At 40.7% G+C, this 20,980-nt stretch overlaps 1 protein-coding gene across 1 annotated transcript in view; it reads left to right on the top strand.

Moving 5' to 3' along the window:
• Patronin (calmodulin-regulated spectrin-associated protein patronin) overlaps positions 1 to 20,980 on the top strand; it is a 216,667-nt gene that overhangs the window by 62,993 nt on the left and 132,694 nt on the right. The window contains 3 exon segments of the mRNA XM_071692291.1: positions 60 to 191; positions 1,187 to 1,381; positions 18,523 to 18,673. Of these exon segments, the coding sequence (XP_071548392.1) occupies positions 60 to 191; positions 1,187 to 1,381; positions 18,523 to 18,673 (478 nt within the window).

Below are 20,980 nucleotides of genomic sequence, written 5' to 3'. Positions count from 1 at the left end.
ATAAAACAATAGTAATAAGTTAATGAATGATTGACCAGTGCCTGTTGGTGGTGTACTAGGTCGGGGAGGAGGCAAATCACCATCCTCAGGGGGAAGCGGAACGGGAACGGGAACAGGGACCGGTTTGAGACGGCAACAATCTCTGACGGAGCGCGACCGGCCACGCAGGGATCGTGTCTCCATCCATGAGGGTAATCACGGACCCATTTAAGTAATGTCCATTGAAGATCCCCTTGAGATCTAACATCTTCCGGAGTTGGAATGTTTCAGATAACATTGGACTTGTTCCTGTTTATAGATTTGCTTGGTAATACTATAGTAATAATAACAATGTTATGAATACTAAACTAGGTGCATGTTTAATAAGATATTTTGAACTGATCAAAAATGATGATGGATTTTCGCTAGCTTAAATCTTCATTACAGTGTTAGTATGTGCACAGCTTAAATATTTTGATATTTCAGAGATCAGCTTTGTAAAGTTTATGAAGTGGGGATGTATATGTACATAGAAGAACTCATAAAATGGGAGGATGGTGTTGGTGTTAAAAAAAGAAGAGTATTGATTAAAAGTTACGTGACAGGAATCTAACTCAGTACATAATGGTTGTAGCAAATATGTGAGATGTATTTGCATATATATATGTTTTCATGTATATAATTAGATGAGGGTATAATAATTTTACCTTAAATAAACCTGCATTTCTTGTGCTGCTTTGCTCCTAATGGTATGTTGAGAGATGTTTTCTGTACATAAAAGCTTCATCCATCCTTGCTGTACTGTCTATCACTGTTGGTGTGGAGCTAACTTTTATACTTACTTGTGTTTGCGCTTTTATCTTGTACATTCTTGTACATAACTTGTAACTGGCTAGCTTTACTTATAGTAGAACTAATAATATTAATTGATAGAGCAAAAGAAGGTCAGAGAATACTAATTTTGAGTGATACTGACTTGTGACTTTGTTCACCAGGTAATGTATAATGTTTGACTAATGATCTGCCTTTTGACTGTGGGCAGCAGGAGACCAAGAGGGGGCATGCGGGGGGTTCAACTGGGGGTCTATATACCCTCAGTGGTGGTGGTCATGCAATCATGAGGTGACAGACCGGGACTGCATATACTGCTGGCGACAATACCAGTCACAGCCCTTCGGTGATCAGTACTCATACTATTTGGCCTCAGCCCAGACCTGCCAGCCCACTCGGCAGGAGCAGGCCTCATTGGGTGGGCCAAGTCTTGGTGGAGGCTACCCGCAGGGCCTCAGCTACAACATACCTGTTAGAGATGCCCCACTCTGCCGTCATCCACCCAGTCACGGCCTGTCACATGAATATGTAAGGGCACGGGCCAGTCACCCAGCCCATTTACAGGACTATGGTAAAGTGTTTATCATGACCTTGGCACACTTGTGGCACTTATTTGTGTTGTGCTTATTTGGGGGGTTAGCACTTCACAAGTAAAGTATTTACATCCTTTTGAATAACAGCTTTGGTTTTCATATAAATGGCTGCTGGTTGTTTTTATTATATAGACATTTGTTTATAGTAAGATGCATGTGTAGTATCCTAAGTTTATATTTTAAATATTTTTAGTCAGTGTTAACTAAGTTATAGATTTCATTTTTATAAAATTTAGTATTTTTGAAAAAGTTTGATGAAGTGTTATCATAGTACAGTCTATAATTATGCTTTTCATCAGTTTACATGCAATAAAGTTTTACACTACCATTGTATGGTTTTATTAATATAAGAATGTATATGGTGAGTTGCACATAAATAGATTTTGCCTTGCTTGGCTGAGGTATTCTAGGTTTAGTACATAAAGATTTTATGCATGAGAGCTTATTTCATTATCAATACTTGGTATTGCCAGCAGCCATTTATTAAATAATTGAAGAGTAATATTCTGGAACTGAAATGTTATTACCTCATGTGATGGGCCGGCCTGACTGGTTGGTGGAGATGGTAACCATTTTAAGTATGAGCTCCAAGGCCACAATCACCAAGTATTGATTATATGAAAGCTACCCTTACACACACATGGGACTACCAGAACAGGCAAAAAAACATTAGTGATATAATTATTTTAATGTATCTTAGGAGATGGAGGGTGGAAAGAATACTACCCAAATATTTCTTGTATGCTGTAAAAGGAGAATAAGAGTGGTAGGATTAGGGGCCTGGAAACACTCTCCTCTTATATTTTATCCAGAAACAGGAACAGAAGAAAGGTCTAAGCTCACCATGGGCTCAGTTTGATCTTGATGCTACCTTACTAAAGTAGGAGAGGCAATTGGGGGGATTGTGCCTAATTACTTTTTTACCATTACAAGATAACGTTTGGAACAAACAAACATCCCCCTCACCTCATGGTTCACATCCACTTTCTAGGTGTTATGTATAAAATCCTGAACACCAGAGCTTACCATCCACAGCTTAAACCTTCAGACTGTTCCAGTGTATACCTTGACTGCCTTGTATACCAGGTTCAGCCTGTTGACAGCCTGATATCGCCCACATACCACATTGTTTCCTATTCATTCCCACACACCTGAATGCTTAGGGTGTAGTACCCCACACTTCCATCACTTCATACTTCCAACTCTTAGGTCTTTCCCTTCACCTTGCTTTTTCCACTTCTCACACTGTCTTCTTTGTTAGTCTTTCTTTGCTCTTCTGCTCTGTATTACCTAACCATTTTGGCACACATGGTCAGCTGTCTCAAATTGGCATTACTTACCATGATGCCTTGATCTTGCAACTCTTGCTATGACACCTTGCACATATGCTGTCATTCCCCAAAGATCACCATGTCACATGCTGAATAGTGTTCTCATATATTTTATGGTTCCATCCGCTGCCAAATCCACTCCCAGATATCTAAAACACTTCACTTCCTCCAGTTTTTCTCCATTCAGACTTACCTCCCAATTGACTTGACCCTCAACCCTACTGTACCTAATAACCTTGCTCTTATTCACATTTACTCTCAACTTTCTTCTTTCACACACTTTACCAAACTCAGTCACCAGCCTCTGCAGTTTCTCACATGAATCAGCCACCAGCGCTGTATCATCAGCGAACAACAACTGACTCTCTTCCCAAGCTCTCTCATCCACAACAGACTTCATACTTGCCCCTCTTTCCAAAACTCTTGCATTCACCTCCCTAACAACCCCATCCATATACAAATTAAACAACCATGGAGACATCACACACCCTTGCCTTACACCTACATTCACTGAGAACCAGTCACTTTCCTCTCTTCCTACATGTGCACGAATCATAGGGTGGGGGAGGGGGCAAAAATTTGGGGAGCCTTGAAGAATGCGTGAAGTCGAGAACATTATCTCGGAAAGTAAAATGGGTATGTTTGAAGGAATAGTGGTTCTAACAATGTTGTATGGTTCTGAGGCATGGGCTATGGATAGAGTTGTGCACAGGAGGGTGGATGTGCTGGAAATGAGATGTTTGAGGACAGTATGTGGTGTGAGGTGGTTTGATCGAGTAAGTAATGTAAGGGTAAGAGAGATGTGTGGAAATAAAAAGAGCATGGTTGAGAGAGCAGAAGAGGGTGTTTTGAAATGGTTTGGGCACATGGAGAGAATGAGTGAGGAAAGATTGACCAAGAGGATATATGTGTCGGAGGTGGAGGGAACGAGGAGAAGTGGGAGACCAAATTGGAGGTGGAAAGATGGAGTGAAAAAGATTTTGTGTGATCGGGGCCTGAACATGCAGGAGGGTGAAAGGAGGGCAAGGAATAGAGTGAATTGGATCGATGTGGTATACCGGGGTTGACGTGCTGTCAGTGGATTGAATCAGGGCATGTGAAGCGTCTGGGGTAATCCATGGAAAGCTGTGTAGGTATGTATATTTGCGTGTGTGGACGTATGTATATACATGTGTATGGGGGTGGGTTGGGCCATTTCTTTCATCTGTTTCCTTGCGCTACCTGGCAAACGCGGGAGACAGCGACAAAGCAAAAAAAATATATATATATATATATATATATGTATATATATATATATATATATATATATATGTGATAGAGTGTAAGAAAGTAAATTTTAGATTGATATGAGTAAAACTGAAAGTTGATGGAGAGAGATGGGTGATTATTGGTGCATATGCATTTGGGCATGAGAAGAAAGATCATGAGAGGCAAGTGTTTTGGGAGCAGCTGAATGAGTGTGTTAGTGGTTTTGATGCACAAGACCGGGTTATAGTGATGGGTGATTTGAATGCAAAGGTGAGTAATGTGGCACTTGAGGGAATAATTGGTATACATGGGGTGTTCAGTGTTGTAAATGGAAATGGTGAAGAGCCTGTAGATTTATGTTCTGAAAAAGGACTGATGATTGGGAATACCTGGTTTAAAAAGCAAGATATACATAAGTATATCTTGTAAGTAGGAGAGATGGCCTGAGAGCATTATTGGATTACATGTTAATTGATAGGCGTGCGAAAGAGAGACTTTTGGATGTAAATGTGCTGAGAGGTGCAACTGGAGGGATGTCTGATCATTGTCTTGTGGAGGCGAAGGTGAAGATTTGTAGAGGTTTTCAGAAAAGAAGAGAGAATGTTGGGGTGAAGAGAGTGGTGAGAGTAAGTGAGCTTGGGAAGGAGACTTGTGTGAGGAAGTACCAGGAGAGACTGAGTACAGAATGGGAAAAGGTGAGAACAAGGGACGTAAGGGGAGTGGGGGAGGAATGGGATGTATTTAGGGAAGCAGTGATGGCTTGTGCAAAAGATGCTTGATGCATGAGAAGAGTGGGAGGTGGGTTGATTAGAAAGGGTAGTGAGTGGTGGGATGAAGAAGGAGGAGGGGGGAGGGGGCGAAAATTTTGGGAGCCTTGAAAAATGTGTGGAAGTCGAGAACATTATCTCGGAAAGCAAAAATGGGTATGTTTGAGGGAATAGTGGTTCCAACAATGTTGTATGGTTGCGAGGCGTGGGCTATGGATAGAGATGTGCGCAGGAGGATGGATGTGCTGGAAATGAGATGTTTGAGGACAATGTGTGGTGTGAGGTGGTTTGATCGAGTAAGTAACGTAAGGGTAAGAGAGATGTGTGGAAATAAAAAGAGCGTGGTTGAGAGAGCAGAAGAGGGTGTTTTGAAATGGTTTGGGCACATGGAGAGAATGAGTGAGGAGAGATTGACCAAGAGGATATATGTGTCGGAGGTGGAGGGAACGAGGAGAAGAGGGAGACCAAATTGGAGGTGGAAAGATGGAGTGAAAAAGATTTTGTGTGATCGGGGCCTGAACATGCAGGAGGGTGAAAGGAGGGCAAGGAATAGAGTGAATTGGAGTCATATATATATATATATATATATATATATATATATATATATATATATATATATATTTATCCCTGGGGATAGGGGATTAAGAATACTTCCCACGTATTCCCTGCGTGTCGTAGAAGGCGACTAAAAGGGGAGGGAGCGGGGGGCTGGAAATCCTCCCCTCTCGGTTTTTTTTTTATTTTTCCAAAAGGAGGAACAGAGAATTGGGCCAGGTGAGGGTATTCCCTCAAAGGCCCAGTCCTCTGTTCTTAACGCTACCTCGCTAATGCGGGAAATGGCGAATAGTTTGAAAGAAAGATATATATATATATATATATATATTTTTTTTTTTTCATACTATTCGCCATTTCCCGCATTTGCAAGGTAGCGTTAAGAACAGAGGACTGGGCCTTAGAGGGAAAATCCTCACCTGGCCCCCTTCTCTGTTCCATCTTTTGGAAAATTAAAAAAAAACGAGAGGGGAGGATTTCCAGCCACCCACTCCCTTCCCTTTTAGTCGCCTTCTATGACACGCAGGGAATACGTGGGAAGTATTCTTTCTCCCCTATCCACAGGGAAATATATATATATATATATATATATATATATATATATATATATATATATATATATATATATATATATATATATATATTATCCCTGGGGATAGGGGATTAAGAATACTTCCCACATATTCCCTGCGTGTCGTAGAAGGCGACTAAAAGGGGAGGGAGCGGGGGGGCTGGAAATCCTCCCCTCTCGTTTTTTTTTTTTTTTTTTAATTTTCCAAAAGAAGGAACAGAGGGGGCAAGGTGAGGATATTCCAAAAAAGGCCCCGTCCTCTGTTCTTAACGCTACCTCGCTAACGCGGGAAATGGCGAATAGTTTGAAAAAAAAAATATATATATATATATATATATATATATATATATATATATATATATATATATATATATATATATATATTTTTTTTTTTTATACTTTGTCGCTGTCTCCCGCGTTTGCGAGGTAGCGCAAGGAAACAGACGAAAGAAATGGCCCAACCCACCCCCATACACATGTATATACATACGTCCACACACGCAAATATACAAACCTACACAGCTTTCCATGGTTTACCCCAGATGCTTCACATGCCTTGATTCACTCCACTGACAGCACGTCAACCCCGGTATACCACATCGCTCCAATTCACTCTATTCCTTGCCCTCCTTTCACCCTCCTGCATGTTCAGGCCCCGATCACACAAAATCTTTTTCACTCCATCTTTCCACCTCCAATTTGGTCTCCCTCTTCTCCTCGTTCCCTCCACCTCCGACACATATATTCTCTTGGTCAATCTTTCCTCACTCATTCTCTCCATGTGCCCAAACCACTTCAAAACACCCTCTTCTGCTCTCTCAACCACACTCTTTTTATTTCCACACATCTCTCTTACCCTTACGTTACTCACTCGATCAAACCACCTCACACCACACATTGTCCTCAAACATCTCATTTCCAGCACATCCATCCTCCTGCGCACAACTCTATCCATAGCCCACGCCTCGCAACCATACAACATTGTTGGAACCACTATTCCTTCAAACATACCCATTTTTGCTTTCCGAGATAATGTTTTCGACTTCCACACATTCTTCAAGGCCCCCAGAATTTTCGCCCCCTCCCCCACCCTATGATCCACTTCCGCTTCCATGGTTCCATCCGCTGCCAGATCCACTCCGAGATATCTAAAACACTTCACTTCCTCCAGTTTTTCTCCATATATATATTATCCCTGGGGATAGGGGAGAAAGAATACTTCCCACGTATTCCCTGCGTGTCGTAGAAGGCGACTAAAAGGGAAGGGAGCGGGGGAGGGCTGGAAATCCTCCCCTCTCTTTTTTTTTTTTTTTTTTTTTTTTTTTTTTTTTTTTTAAAGAAGGAACAGAGAAGGGGGCCAGGTGAGGATATTCCCTCAAAGGCCCAGTCCTCTTTTCTTAACACTACCTCGCTATCGCGGGAAATGGCGAATAGTATGAAAAAAAAAATATATATATATATATATATATATATATATATATATGATTGGATGGGCCATTCTTTAATGTTTCTTGGCGCTACCTTGCTGATGTGGGAAACAGCGATTAAGTATAATAAAAGAAATAAAGTTATTATTATTAATGCTCCAAAGCCACAGCTCCCTTTCCATATCTAGGACCCACAGATCTTTCCATGGTTTACCTCAGACACTTCACGTCCCCTGATTCAGTCCATTGACAGCACGTTGACCCCGGTATACCACATTGTTCCAGTTCACTCTATTGTTTGCATGCCTTTCACCCTCCTGTATGTTCAGGCCTTTTTTGTCTTTTCCTAGCGCTACCTCACGAGGGGGGAATGCTATTACATGTGTGGCGGGGTGATGACGGGAATGAATGAAGGCAGCTAATATGAATATGTACATGTGTATATATGTGTATGTCTGTGTATGTATATGTTGAAATGTATATGTGTGTGTGTGGGCATTTATGTATGTACATATATATATATGTATGTGGGTGGGTTGGGCCATTCTTTCGTCTGTTTCCTTGCGCAACCTCCCTGATGTAAGGTTGTGTGTAGCATTTATGGATCTGGAGAAGGCATATGAGAGTTGATAGAGGTGCTCTGTAGAAGTTATTAAGAGTATATGGTGTGGGAGGTAAGTTGCTAGAAGCAGTGAAAAATTTTTATTGAGGATTTAAGGCTTGTGTGTGAGTAGGAAGAGAGGAAAGTGATTGGTTCCCAGTGAATGTCAGTTTGTGGCAGGGATGTGCGATGTTTCCATGATTGTTTAAGTTGATCATGGATGAGTTTGTTAGGGAGGTGAATGCAAGAGTTTTGGAGAGGGGGGCAAGTATGCAGTCTGTTGTGAGTGAGAGGGCTTGGGAATTGGGTCAGTTGTTATTTGCTGATGTTACAGTGGTGGTGGTTGATTTGTGTGAGAAACTGCAGAAGCTGGTGACTGTGATTGGAAAAGAGTCTGAAAGGAGAAAGTTGAGAGTAAATGTATTGGAAAAGAGTCTAAAAGGAGAAAGTTGAGAGTAAATGTATTTTCAAGGTTACTAGGTTCAGTAGGGTTGAGGGACAAGTTAATTGAGATGTAAGTCTGAATGGAGAAATATTGGAGGAAGTGAAGTGTTTTAGATATCTGGAAGTGGACTTAGCAGCAAATGGAACCATGGAAATTGAAGTGTCGCATGGTGGGGGAGGGGGCGAAGGGTCTGGGAGTGATGAAGAATGTGTGGAAAGAGAGAATGTTATCTCGGAGAGCGAAAATGGGTATGTTTGAAGGAATGGTAATTCCAACAATGTTATATGGTTGCGAGGCATGGGCTATAGATAGGGTTGTACATAGGAGGGTGGATGTGGTGGAGATGAAATGTTTGAGGATAGTATGTGGTGTAAGGTGATTTGATCAAGTAAGTAATGAAAGGGTAAGAGAGGTGTGTGGGAGTAAAAAGAGTGTGGTTGAGAGAGCAGAAGAGGGTGTATTGAAATGGTTTGGTCACAAAGAGAGAATGAGTGAGGAAAGATTGACAAAGAACATATATGTGTCAGAGGTGGAAGGAATGAGGGGAAGTGGGAGACCAAATTGGAGGTTGAAGGATGGAGTGAAAAAGATTTTGAGTGATCGGGGCCTGAAAATACAGGAGGGTTAAAGGCGAGGAAGGAATTGAGTGAAACCGAACGATTTGGTATACCAGGGGTCGATGTGCTGTCAGTTGAACCAGTGCATGTGAAGCGTCTAGGGTAAACCATGGAAAGTTTTGTGTGGCCTGGATGTGGAAAGGGAGCTGTGGTTTCGATGCATTACACATGACAGCTAGAGACTGAGTGTGAACGAATGTGGCCTTTGTTGTCTTTTCCTAGTGCAACTAGAGCTCCTTATCCACAACCAAGCCCTGCAGACCTTTTAATGGTTCCCCCAACTGCTTTTTTATGCTCTGGCTTGGCCAGATAAAAGCATTGTGTCTCCAGTCTACCTTGTTGCTCTGATCTGTTATGTCTCATGGACACCTATCATCCTGCATGTTCAGGCCCCCAAATTTGTTTGGCATCTTCAATCCATTCACTGCAAGGCATTTCTACAGCAACAGGAAAAATTACTTGCATTGACTGCAACTTCCTCTTAGGTTTCATGCCTGAGGTGTTGGCAGGAAAAAACTGTTGATAGCATTAAGAAAGGGCAATACATGAAAATGATGCCAGACAGTAAGCCAGTTGTTTTTGATTATGTGGGTGAGTAGCCATCAAGAGCTGGAGAAGAGAGTACAGTACCCAGTCTTTGCCACTATCTTTGGCCCTTGCTGGCCCATCTAAAGCCATGGGTGTAGATGCTGTCTGTGAGAAGTATTGGTATCCTGGATGAAATAGAATCAGATGAATTCAGCCAGCAAGAAAGTAGAGGAAAAAGAGAAAAGTGAAAGAGAAGATAGTGATGGCTGTGAGATTGATGGTCCAGATGCTGTACACAGACAACAGAAATGGGCACGCGAGATGAGCTGACTGTGGCATTCCATTTCCTAATGAAATATGTACACGTGTGTAATGAAGAAACATGTTTAACTTCAAGACTTTGTTGAAAGTTGATAAACAAACAAGTAGCGTATCATTGCAGATCATCCTGGAGTTGCTGGGAAATGGGATATGTACAGTATTTACAAACTAATTAAAGTGTTTTCCTTTATTTTTTCTGGGAAACATACTTTTTCTGTATGTAGTCACTTGTTTTATATAGATATAGAAATACGATATATACAACCAGGACTTGTGTAAATCGAAAAGGAGAAGGAGTGGTCTGACATAACTTTCCCAGAATGATCTCTGCTTTATTGGAATATTGATCAATGGTTTTATGAATTAACAGAAAAGATATTCATACAATTCAATCTGTGCTAATGCAAACACATAAGAACCTAAGTGTATAAGCTTAATGAAAGTAAAAAAAAAAAAGTGTGTAATGGAGGGAAAACTCAGAAAAAAGTTTTGTCTTGTGGTGCTAATGGGAATTTCCCGTCAATATATACAAGCAAACGTACATACTTTTACAAGAAAGGCAGGGAAGCCTGATCTAGTTATATTTTTTGTTGTTTTTACTTAGGGATAAGTACCTCGCCAATTTCCAAAGTCAAAATGTAGAATAAGTAGCCCTTTGATTTATTGAGATACCTCTGTACAAGGGGATATCGTTACATTCACAGCAGGTAGCAGTGAATAGGGTAATCCCATCTTTCCACTTTCTCTTTGGTCCTTCATTTTCTTCTTCCTCCACCTTCTAACATGTATTCCTTCTTAGACATACTTCTTCATGCATTCTTTCCATGGGTCCAAACTGTTTCAGCACTACCCCTTCTGCTCTTTCGTACATACTCTCCTTAATATTATTTACTTACCCTGTCATTTCTTTTCAATTGACCCTCTTTATCCACATCTTCAAACACTTCATTTTCAATACATCCTTCTTCCTCCTCGCATTTCAGTGAGAAGCCCATGCCTTACATCTGTATGGCACTGACAAAACTCGTAAATCATCAAACATCCCCATTCATGCTTCTAAAGGCAGTGACTTCTCTTTTGTTACATTCCTCAATTTGCTTAGGACCATTGCCCAGTCCCCCACCTTGTGGGTCTGTTTAATCCCATATCTGCTCCCAGGTATCTAAAACTCTCTCACTTCCTCCAAGCATTCTTCATTCAAACCTGCACTCCAAATAACCTTTTCCCAGCTAAACTTGATAGCTTGCTTTCCTTCACATCTACTCTCAACTTTTGTCTTTCACACACACTCAGGCTGGGATGTCTAGATGTGTTTATGTATAACCAAGATGAGAAGAAAGGAGAGATAGGTAGTATGTTTGAGGAAAAGAATCTATATTTTATATCTCTGAGCAAAATAAAGCTAAAGGGGAAGGGGCTATAATGGATTGGGGTGTTCGGAATAAAGTCAGGTGAGAGCTAATGAAGGTGTAGCACTGCTGCTGAAGAATGAGTTGTGGGAATGTGTAAAAAGGTGTAAGGAAGTGAGCCCCAGATTTGACAGGCATAAATATGAAAGTGGATTACAGGAGGTAGGTGATTATTAGTGCTTATGCATCTTGAAATGAGAAGAATAGGAAGAGAAGAATGTTTAAGGAGGAGTTGAATGAGTGTGTCAGCAGGTTTGATGCCAGGGATCAAGTATTAGTGACAGCTGATTGAATGCAAGAGTAGGAAATTTGGCTTTTAAGGGTATGATTTTACATGGGGTACCTGAAGTTGTAAACAAAAATTATGAACATTCTGTTGAGTTTGCGTTGAAAAAGAGATTGTGTTTGAAAATACCTGGTTTAAAAAGAGGGACATCCATAAGTGTGCTTATATGAGTAGGAAGGATGTTAAGGCATTGTATTATAAACGAATTGATAAGCTTGCAAAGGAGAGTCTCTTGGATGTAGAATTGTTGAGAGGGGCATCTGTTAGGGTGTCTGATCATTACTTATTGGAGATGAGGGTGAAGGTCTGTAGAGGCTTCAAGAAAAGAGGAAATGATATGGGTGGGAGAAGGGTTGTGAAAGTGAGTGAGTTTAGAAAAGTGCCTTTCGAGAAAAAATGCCAAGAGAGATTGATCGCAGAAAGGCAAAAGGTGAAAATGTTGAAACGAGGGGAGTTGATGAGGAATTGGTAGTACTTAGGGAAGTACTACTTATATATGTAATAAAGGTGTATGGCATATGGAAGGTGGGAAAATTGACTGGGAGAAAGGGTAGTAGTTGTTGGGATGAGGAGGTTGAGTTGCTAGTGAAAGAGAAAACGGAAATATATGGGCAGTATTTACAGGGCAGGAGAGGAAGTGACTGGGAGATGTACAAGAGAAAGGTGCAGGGGCTGAAAAAGAGGGCACATGAGAATTGAGGTGAGCAAGTATCAGAATACTAGAGGGAGAATAAGAGTTTTGGAAGGATGTTGCTGTTTTGAAAAAACAAAACAAAAATGGGAATGTCAATGAGGGAGGCAAATGGGGAACTGGTATTTGGCAGAAATAATGGGAAGAAGAAATTCAGTGAGTATTTTGAAGGGTTGTTAAATGTGTTCACTGATAGAATGGCAGATTTTGGATGTGGAGATACACTGATATAATAGATAGAATTTTTAGTGTATGTTGGCTCATGGTGAGGTGCATAGGATTGTTAGAATATCTATATAGTGCCACTGTTTAAAGGCAAGGGGGACAGAAGTATATGTTCAAATTTCTGATTTATGAGTATGTTAAATGTAACTGGTAAGTTGTAAGGGAGAGTGGTGACATGCACATAGCATTAGTCTGGGTGAGAATAATGTGGCTTTAGGGCAATAGAGAATGTGTATATTAGATATTTACTTTGAAGAATGTGTGTAAGACATATAGAAATGTAAGGACTTGTATATGACATTTATGGATCTGGAGAAAGTGCTTGATGATGTTGAGATGCTTTGTGTAAAGTGTTAGGAATATTTGGCATGGGAAGAAAGCTGCTCGAAGCAGTGAAGACTTTTTGTCAAGAAAATAAGGCATTTGTACTTGTAGGAAGAGAGGAGAGAGAGTGGTGCAGTTAAGGTGGGTCTGCAGCATGGATGTTTGATGTCACCATGGCTGCTTAATTTGTGTATGGATGGGATGGTTAGGGAGGTGAATGCAAGATAGATCATGAAGAGAAGAGAAGGTATATGGTTAGTGATAGGGGTGCCTGGCAAGGTTAGTCAGTTGTTGTTTGCTGATTAGATCGTGCTGGGGGCAGATTCAAGGAAGAAGCTACAAACATTGTCTGAGTTTGGGAGAGTAAGTGAAAGGAGAAAGTAAATGCAAAGGAAAGCAACATTATGATGTTTAGCAGTGAAGAGAGAAATTGTTTGGAGTGCTGAATGTGAATGTAAAGAGCCAGGGAGGAAATGGAGTGTTTTAGATACCTTGTAGTGGATATGGCAGCAAAGAGAACCATGTTAACTGAATTTAGTCAAAAGGTGGGTAAAGTTCACTTGTCTTGGTGCATTAAGGAATTTATGGAAGGAGAGGACACTGTGGGCAGAGATGGATATGTTTTAGGGGATAGTTTTATGGTATAGTAGTCCTGTTGGCACTCTATGGTTGTGAGGAATTGCCTTAGACAAAAGTGTATAGAATATTGTGGATGTGTTGGAAATTTGATGTTTGAGACAATATTTGGTGTGAGGAGGGTTAATTGAATAAGAAATGACAGGTTAGAGGGAGCTGTGGTGGTAAGAGGAGTATGTATGAGAGCTGAAGAGGATGTGGCAAAGTGGTTTGGAGACATGGAGACTGAGTGAGGAAAGGATGACCAAGAGGCTCTGCGTGTCTGAAGGGAAGAAGGAAAAAGGGGAAACCAAAGAGAAGTTGGAAGGATGGAGTGAAAAATGCTTTGAAGTCTGGGGCGAGAGTATGTAGGAGGGTATGAGGTGTGAAAGGGATAGACTGAATTGGAGTTATGTGGTGTACAGGGAATGACATGCTGCCAGTGGTCCGAATTAAGGCATGTTAAGTGGTCAGGGGAATTGAAGGAAAGGTCTGTTGCCTGGTTGGATGGGCGGCTTTTGTTTTGGTGGATTATATACGACTACATGACTGCTATAGAGTGGATGAAAGGAAATGGGGAAATTTCTACATCTTTTCCTGTTACTCCTTTGCATATGTGGGAATGGTGGACATGTATGTATATACATATGTATGTAGGTGACGGGAATGAATAAAGGTAGCAAGTATGATTTTTATGTACATGTGTATATATGTATATGTCTGTTTATGTATATGTTGAAATGTATAGGCATTGTATGGATGTGTATGTATATACATGTGTATGTGGGTGGGTTGGGCCATTCTTTCATCTGTTTCCTTGTGCTGCCTCACTAATGCGGGAGACAGCGACTTGTATAATAAATAGATGAATATATATTGGGGAAGAGCAGTGTGGTTTCAGAAGTGGTAGAGGATGTGTGGATCAGGTGTTTGCTTTGAAGAATGTATGTGAGAAATACTTAGAAAAGCAAATGGATTTGTATGTAGCATTTATGGATCTGGAGAAGGCATATGATAGAGTTGATAGAGATGCTCTGTGGAAGGTACTAAGAATATATGGTGTGGGAGGCAAGTTGTTAGAAGCAGTGAAAAGTTTTTATCGAGGATGTAAGGCATGTGTATGTGTAGGAAGAGAGGAAAGTGATTGATTCTCAGTGAATGTAGGTTTACGGCAGGGGTGTGTGATGTCTCCATGGTTGTTTAATTTGTATATGGATGGGGTTGTTAGGGAGGTAAATGCAAGAGTTTTGGAAAGAGGGGCAAGTATGCAGTCTGTTGTGGATGAGAGAGCTTGGGAAGTGAGTCAGTTGTTGTTTGCTGATGATACAGCGCTGGTGGCAGATTCATGTGAGAAACTGCAGAAGCTAGTGACTGAGTTTGGTAAAGTGTGTGAAAGAAGAAAGTTAAGAGTAAATGTGAATAAGAGCAAGGTTATTAGGTACAGTAGGGTTGAGGGTCAAGTCAGTTGGGAGGTAAGTTTGAATGGAGAAATACTGGAGGAAGTAAATTGTTTTAGATATCTGGGAGTGGATCTGGCAGCAGATGGAACCATGGAAGCAGAAGTGAATCATAGGGTAGGGGAGGTGGCGAAAATCCTGGGAGCCTTGAAGAATGTTTGGAAGTCGAGAACATTATCTCGGAAAGCAAAAATAGGTATGTTTGAAGGAATAGTGGCTCCAACAATGTTGTATGGTTGCGAGGCGTGGGCTATGGATAGAGTTGTGCGCAGGAGGGTGGATGTGCTGGAAATGAGATGTTTGAGGACTATATGTGGTGTTGTGAGGTGGTTTGATCGAGTAAGTAATGTAAGGGTAAGAGAGATGTGTGGAAATAAAAAGAGTGTGGTTGAGAGAGCAGAAGAGGGTGTTTTGAAATGGTTTGGGCACATGGAGAGAATGAGTGACGAAAGATTAACCAAGAGGATATGTGTGTCGGAGGTGGAGGGAACGAGGAGAAGTGGAAGACCAAATTGGAGGTGGAAAGATGGAGTGAAAAAGATTTTGAGTGATCGGGGCCTGAACATGCAGGAGGGTGAAAGGCGGGCAAGGAATAGAGTGAATTGGATCGATGTGATATACCGGGGTCGACGTGCTGTCAATGGATTGAATCAGGGCATGTGAAGCGTCTGGGGTAAACCATGGAAAGTTGTGTGGGGCCTGGATGTGGAAAGGGAGCTGTGGTTTCGGTCATTATTACATGACAGCTAGAGACTGAGTGTGAACGAATGGGACCTTTGTTGTCTTTTCCTAGCGCTACCTCGCACACATGAGGGGGGAGGGGGATGTTATTCCATGTGTGGCGAGATGGCGATGGGAATAAATAAAGGCAGACAGTATGAATTATGTACATGTGTATATATGTATATGTCTGTGTGTATATATACATATGTATGTACATTGAGATGTATAGGTATGTATATTTGCGTGTGTGGACGTGTATGTTTATAAATGTGTATGGGGGTGGGTTGGGCCATTTCTTTTGTCTGTTTCCTTGCGTTACCTCGCAAACGCGGGAGACAGCGACAAAGCAAAATAAATAAATAAATAGCTGTCATGTATAATGCACCGAAACCACGGTTCCCTTTCCACATCCAGGCCCCACAAAACTTTGCATGGTTTACCCCGGATGCTTCACATGCCCTGGTTCAATCCATTGACAGCACGTCGACCCCAGTATACCACATCGTTCCAATTCACTGTATTTCTTGCACGCCTTTCACCCTCCTGCATGTTCAGGCCCTGATCGTGCAAAATCTTTTTCACTCCATCGTTCCACCTCCAATTTGGTCTCCCACTTCTCTTCGTTCCCTCCACCTCTGACACATATATCCTCTCTGTCAATCTTTCCTCACCCATTCTTTCCATGTGACCAAACTATTTCTAAACACCCTCTTCTGCTCTCTCAACCACACTCTTTTTATTACCACACATCTCTTACCCTTTCATTACTTACTTGATCAAACCACCTCACACCACATATTGTCCTCAAACATCTCATTTCCAACACATCCACCCTTCTCCGCACAACTCTTCTATAGCTCATGCCTCGCAATCATATTACATTGTTGGAACCGCTATTCCTTCAAACATTCCCATTTTTGCTTTCCGAGATAATGTTCTCGACTTCCATACATTTATCAATGTTTCGAGAACCTTTGGCCCCTCCCCCACCCTGTGACTCACTTCCGCTTCCATGGTTCCATCCGCTGCCAAATCCACTCCCAGATATCTAAAACACTTCACTTCCTCCAGTTTTTCTCCATTCAAACTTACTTCCCAATTGACTTGTCCGTCAACCCTACTGTACCTAATAACCTTGCTCTTATTTACATTTACTCTCAGCTTTCTTCTCTCACACACTTTACCAAACTCAGTCACCAGCTTCTGGGGTTTCTTACCCGAATCAGCCACCAGTGCTGTATCATCAGTGAACAACAACTGACTCACTTCCCAAGCCCTTGCATCGACAACTGACTGCATACTTGCCCATCTCTCCAAAGCTTGCATTTGCCTCCCTAACAGCCCCATCCTTAAACAATTTAAACAACCATCGAGACATCACGCACCCCTGCTGCAAACTGACATTCACTGAGAACCAATCCCTTTTCTCTCTTCCTACTCGTACACATGCCTTACATCCTTGATAAAAACTTTCCACTGCTTCTGTCAACTTGTCTCCCACACCATATATTATTAATACCTTCCACGGAGCATCTCTAGCATCTCTATCAACTCCATCATATGCCTTCTCCAGATCCATAAATGCCACATACAAATCCATTTGCTTTTGTAAGTATTTCTGACATACATTCTTCAAAGCAAACACCTGATCCACACATCCTCTACCACTTCTGAAACCACACTAATCTTCCCCAATCTGATGCTTTGTACATGCTTTCACCCTCTCAATCAATACCTTCCCATATAATTTCCCAGGAATACTCAACAAACTTATACCTCCGTAATTTTAGCACTCACCTTTATCCCCTTTGCCTTTGTACAGTGGCACTATGCATGCATTCTGCCAATCCTCTGGCACCTCATGTGTAGAAGGCGAGAACATTATCTCGGAGAGCAAAAATGGGTATGTTTGAAGGAATAGTGGTTCCAACAATGTTATATCGTTGAGGCATGGGCTATAGAAAGGGTTTTGTGGAGGAGGGTGGATGTGTTGGAAATGAAATGTTTAAGGACAATATGTGGCGTGAGTAGGTTTGATTGAGTAAGTAATGAAAGGTTAAGAGGAATGTGTGTTAATTAAAAGTGTGGTTGAGAGAGCAGAAGAGGATGTGTTGAAATGGTTTGGACACATGGAGAGAATGAGAGGAAATGTTGACAAAGGGAATATATGTGTCAGAGGTTGAGGGAAGAAGGAGAAGCGGGAGACCAAATTGGAGGTGGAAGGATGGAATGAAAATGATTTTGAGTGATTTGGGCCTGAACATAGAGGAGGGTGAAAGGCTTGCAAGGAATAAAGTGAATTGGAATGATGTGGTTTACCAGGGTGGACGTGCAGTCAGTGGATTGAACCAGGGCATGTGGATTGAAGCAGGGCATGTGTAGCGTCTGGGGTAAACCATGGAAAAATCTGTGGGTCCTGGATATGGAAAGGGAGCGGTGAATTACACATGAAAATTAGAGAGTGAGTGTGAATGAATGTGGCCTTTTTTGTCTTTTCCTGGCACTGCCTCGCTGGTAAAGGGGGAGGAAATGCTATTTCACGTGTGCTGGGATGGCAACGGGAATGGATGAAGGCAGCAAGTATAGATATGTACATGTGTATGTTTGTATATGTCTTTGTATGTATATGTATGTATACGTTGAGGTGTATGTGTCTGTATATGGGCTTGTGTGGGCGTTTATGTATATACGTGTGTATGTGGGTGGGTTCGGCCATTCCTCATCTGTTTCCTTGCGCTACCTCGCTAATGCGGGAGACAGCAGTTAAGTGTATTGAAAAAAATATATATTTCTTGTTTTTCATGTGTACTGAAATTTGATATTTTATAATAAAAGCCTTTATTTATGTAAATCATTTTGTCATTTTCAAATTATTTTAGAAAAAAATGTAATATCTTTATGTTGTAGATGTAGAGTTTTTATTTAGTAGTTATTGTTTGTGATTTCCTGTTTTCTTAAGATTTGGTTTCTTTTGATGACAGGAATGAAACCAGCTGGGACCCCAAGTGTACGTCGGTCTCATTCTATGAACTTAAATGACATGACTGATTTGCGGTCAAGGATTGAACAGCGAACAGACAGATCAGAGAATGCACCATCTTCCTATAATAGTGACTATGGTGGTAGAGATAGGTGAGTATTTTTAATTTCTCGATGCAAAGTGTTCTTATGTTATTGGTGAATGAGTAGCATAAAGCATGTAGATTTAAATGAAAGTCCACACAAGGCATATGTTTGGTCAGTTTGTATGTTATTTTTTCTTTCGAAAGGTAGTTTCTTCATTTTTTGCTAAAGTTTTGATGAAACGCATTGAGATATTTTAATGAATTTGGGTGCAATGATATACAAGTATACCATCATGTTGCTGTATGATTATAAAGCATATTGTATTGTAAGATGAAATTATATTCCAGAATTTCTTGCAAGATGGTGGAGAGTGGAAATAGGCAAAACTGCAGTGGAATGCATCTGGAAAGTGTGTATGAGAGCATGGAAAATAGTAAGGCACATGATAATTGTAAGAAAGCAGTTATTGCTCCACTGTATAAAACAAAAGGAAGTAAAAGTTGTGTTAAAATTATAGAGGAATTTTCCTTTGCATAGTTGCAGAATGGTTATGAAAATGTTAGTGAAATCACTTTCAGTGAAGACCATGGTAAATAAAGAAAGGGCGAAGGATGCATAGAACATGGTTTTGCACTTACATAGGTAGTATGGAAAATTTTATAGAGAAAATACTTGCGTTGATTGTGTGCAGTTCTGTTAAAAGTTTTTGTAATGGAAGTAGTACTTGTGTGAAGATAAATGGCGGTATGAGTGATTGGCTTGATGCTGATATGAAAATGCATCAAGGTTTATAGATGTCGCCTTGTTTTTTATTATTTTTTATGGATGGAGCATTATAAGATCACATAAACTGGTGGGGAGATTGTGGTGTAATATACTGTACCATAGAGAAAGAGAATAGAAGTTGCCTGAGTTGCTGTGTACATATGATGGATTGTTGTTAGCCAAACCAGAGTACTTACTTCCAAATACCTTAACAAAATTTTTACCAGAGAAGCAGCATGTGGCACTCACTGTATGATTTGCTTTTATGGATAATTTTTTTTCTTATTTCAGCGACCACTTTTATGGTATATTCTTACTGTGTAGGATCAATTGGTACTGAGTTCAGCCATTAGTCTAAACTTCTTTTAGATATTTTGAGAGTTACTCCATGCATATTTCCTAATTCTCCTGGGGTTACATTGAATATTCAAATTTCTTTGCTGCACATTCTTATATTTTTCTCATATCTTTGGTATTTTTCCTGAAAATAACTTTTGATTTGGGAGATCTTCATCTCTCCTTTTGAGAGGCTTTCAAATATAAGATGATTGAAGAGTTGGATGGAATGCTGGGCTGATTTGATGGTAAATCAAGGAGGAGGATTCTGAAGTTGTGTGCTAATTAATACAATGTTTGGAAAGGGCATGTGAGGCATCTAGGGTAAACCATGGAAAGTTTTGTAGGGCCTGGATGTGGAAAGCGAGCTGTGGTTTCAGTGAATTACACATGACAGCTAAAGACTGAGTGTGAACGAATGTGGCCATTGTTGTCTTTTGCTAGTGCTACCTTGCGTGTGCGTGGGGGGAAGGGGGGTGCTGTTTCATGTGTGGTGGGATGGTGACGGAAATGGATGTAGGCAGCAAGTATGAATATGTACCTGTGTATATATGTATATGTGTGTGTATGTATATGTTGAAATGTGTAGGTATGTATATGTGTGTGTGTGTGTGGGCATTTAGATATATGCATGTGTATGTGGGTGGGTTGGGCCATTCTTTCGTCTGTTTACTTGCACTACCTCGCTAACAAGGGAGACATCGACTAAGTATAATATATAAAATTATTTTGTCATCGTAAGAAGATGTGAAGGAGTGTAGATCCTTGGAGCAAAGTTTGTAATGATATTAGTGAGAAGGCTGTAGATGTAAGAAGATTGATGCTGGGGAGAAAAATTCAGGTGTGCTCAAAGATCTGGTGAATGGGAATGCTTTAATTGCAAAGTGTGTAAGAAGCTTTCTGGAAGGATTACTTGTCTCAAATACTTTTGTATGGATGTGAAACCAAAGTATATTTAAGGTAGGTTAGGTGAAGTATATGAACAGTAGAGAAAGATGATTTGCTCAGTATATTTGGAATTAAGAGGATAGATAAAATGATGATAAGTTTTTGTGGTTTGAAAAAGCTTTGGAAAGGTGTGTGGATGAATCTTTTGGGATTGCATGATCATGTACAGTGTATGGTAGATTATAGGTTTGTAATAGCAGCACAGTAAAAGAAATAGGGAGAAGAGGTCAGTTGTGGGAAAATGGATACATGTAGTGAGAGAATTGACTAAGGTGAAGGATATTTCAGATAAAGATAATTAAGGAATAATTGCCGGTCAGATGC

The sequence above is a fragment of the Panulirus ornatus genome, chromosome 52 (assembly GCF_036320965.1).
Source record: "Panulirus ornatus isolate Po-2019 chromosome 52, ASM3632096v1, whole genome shotgun sequence".
In the NCBI taxonomy this organism is placed as follows: domain Eukaryota; kingdom Metazoa; phylum Arthropoda; class Malacostraca; order Decapoda; family Palinuridae; genus Panulirus; species Panulirus ornatus.
The sequence above is the reverse complement of the archived record's forward strand: the minus strand, read 5'-3'. Positions and strand labels throughout refer to the sequence as shown.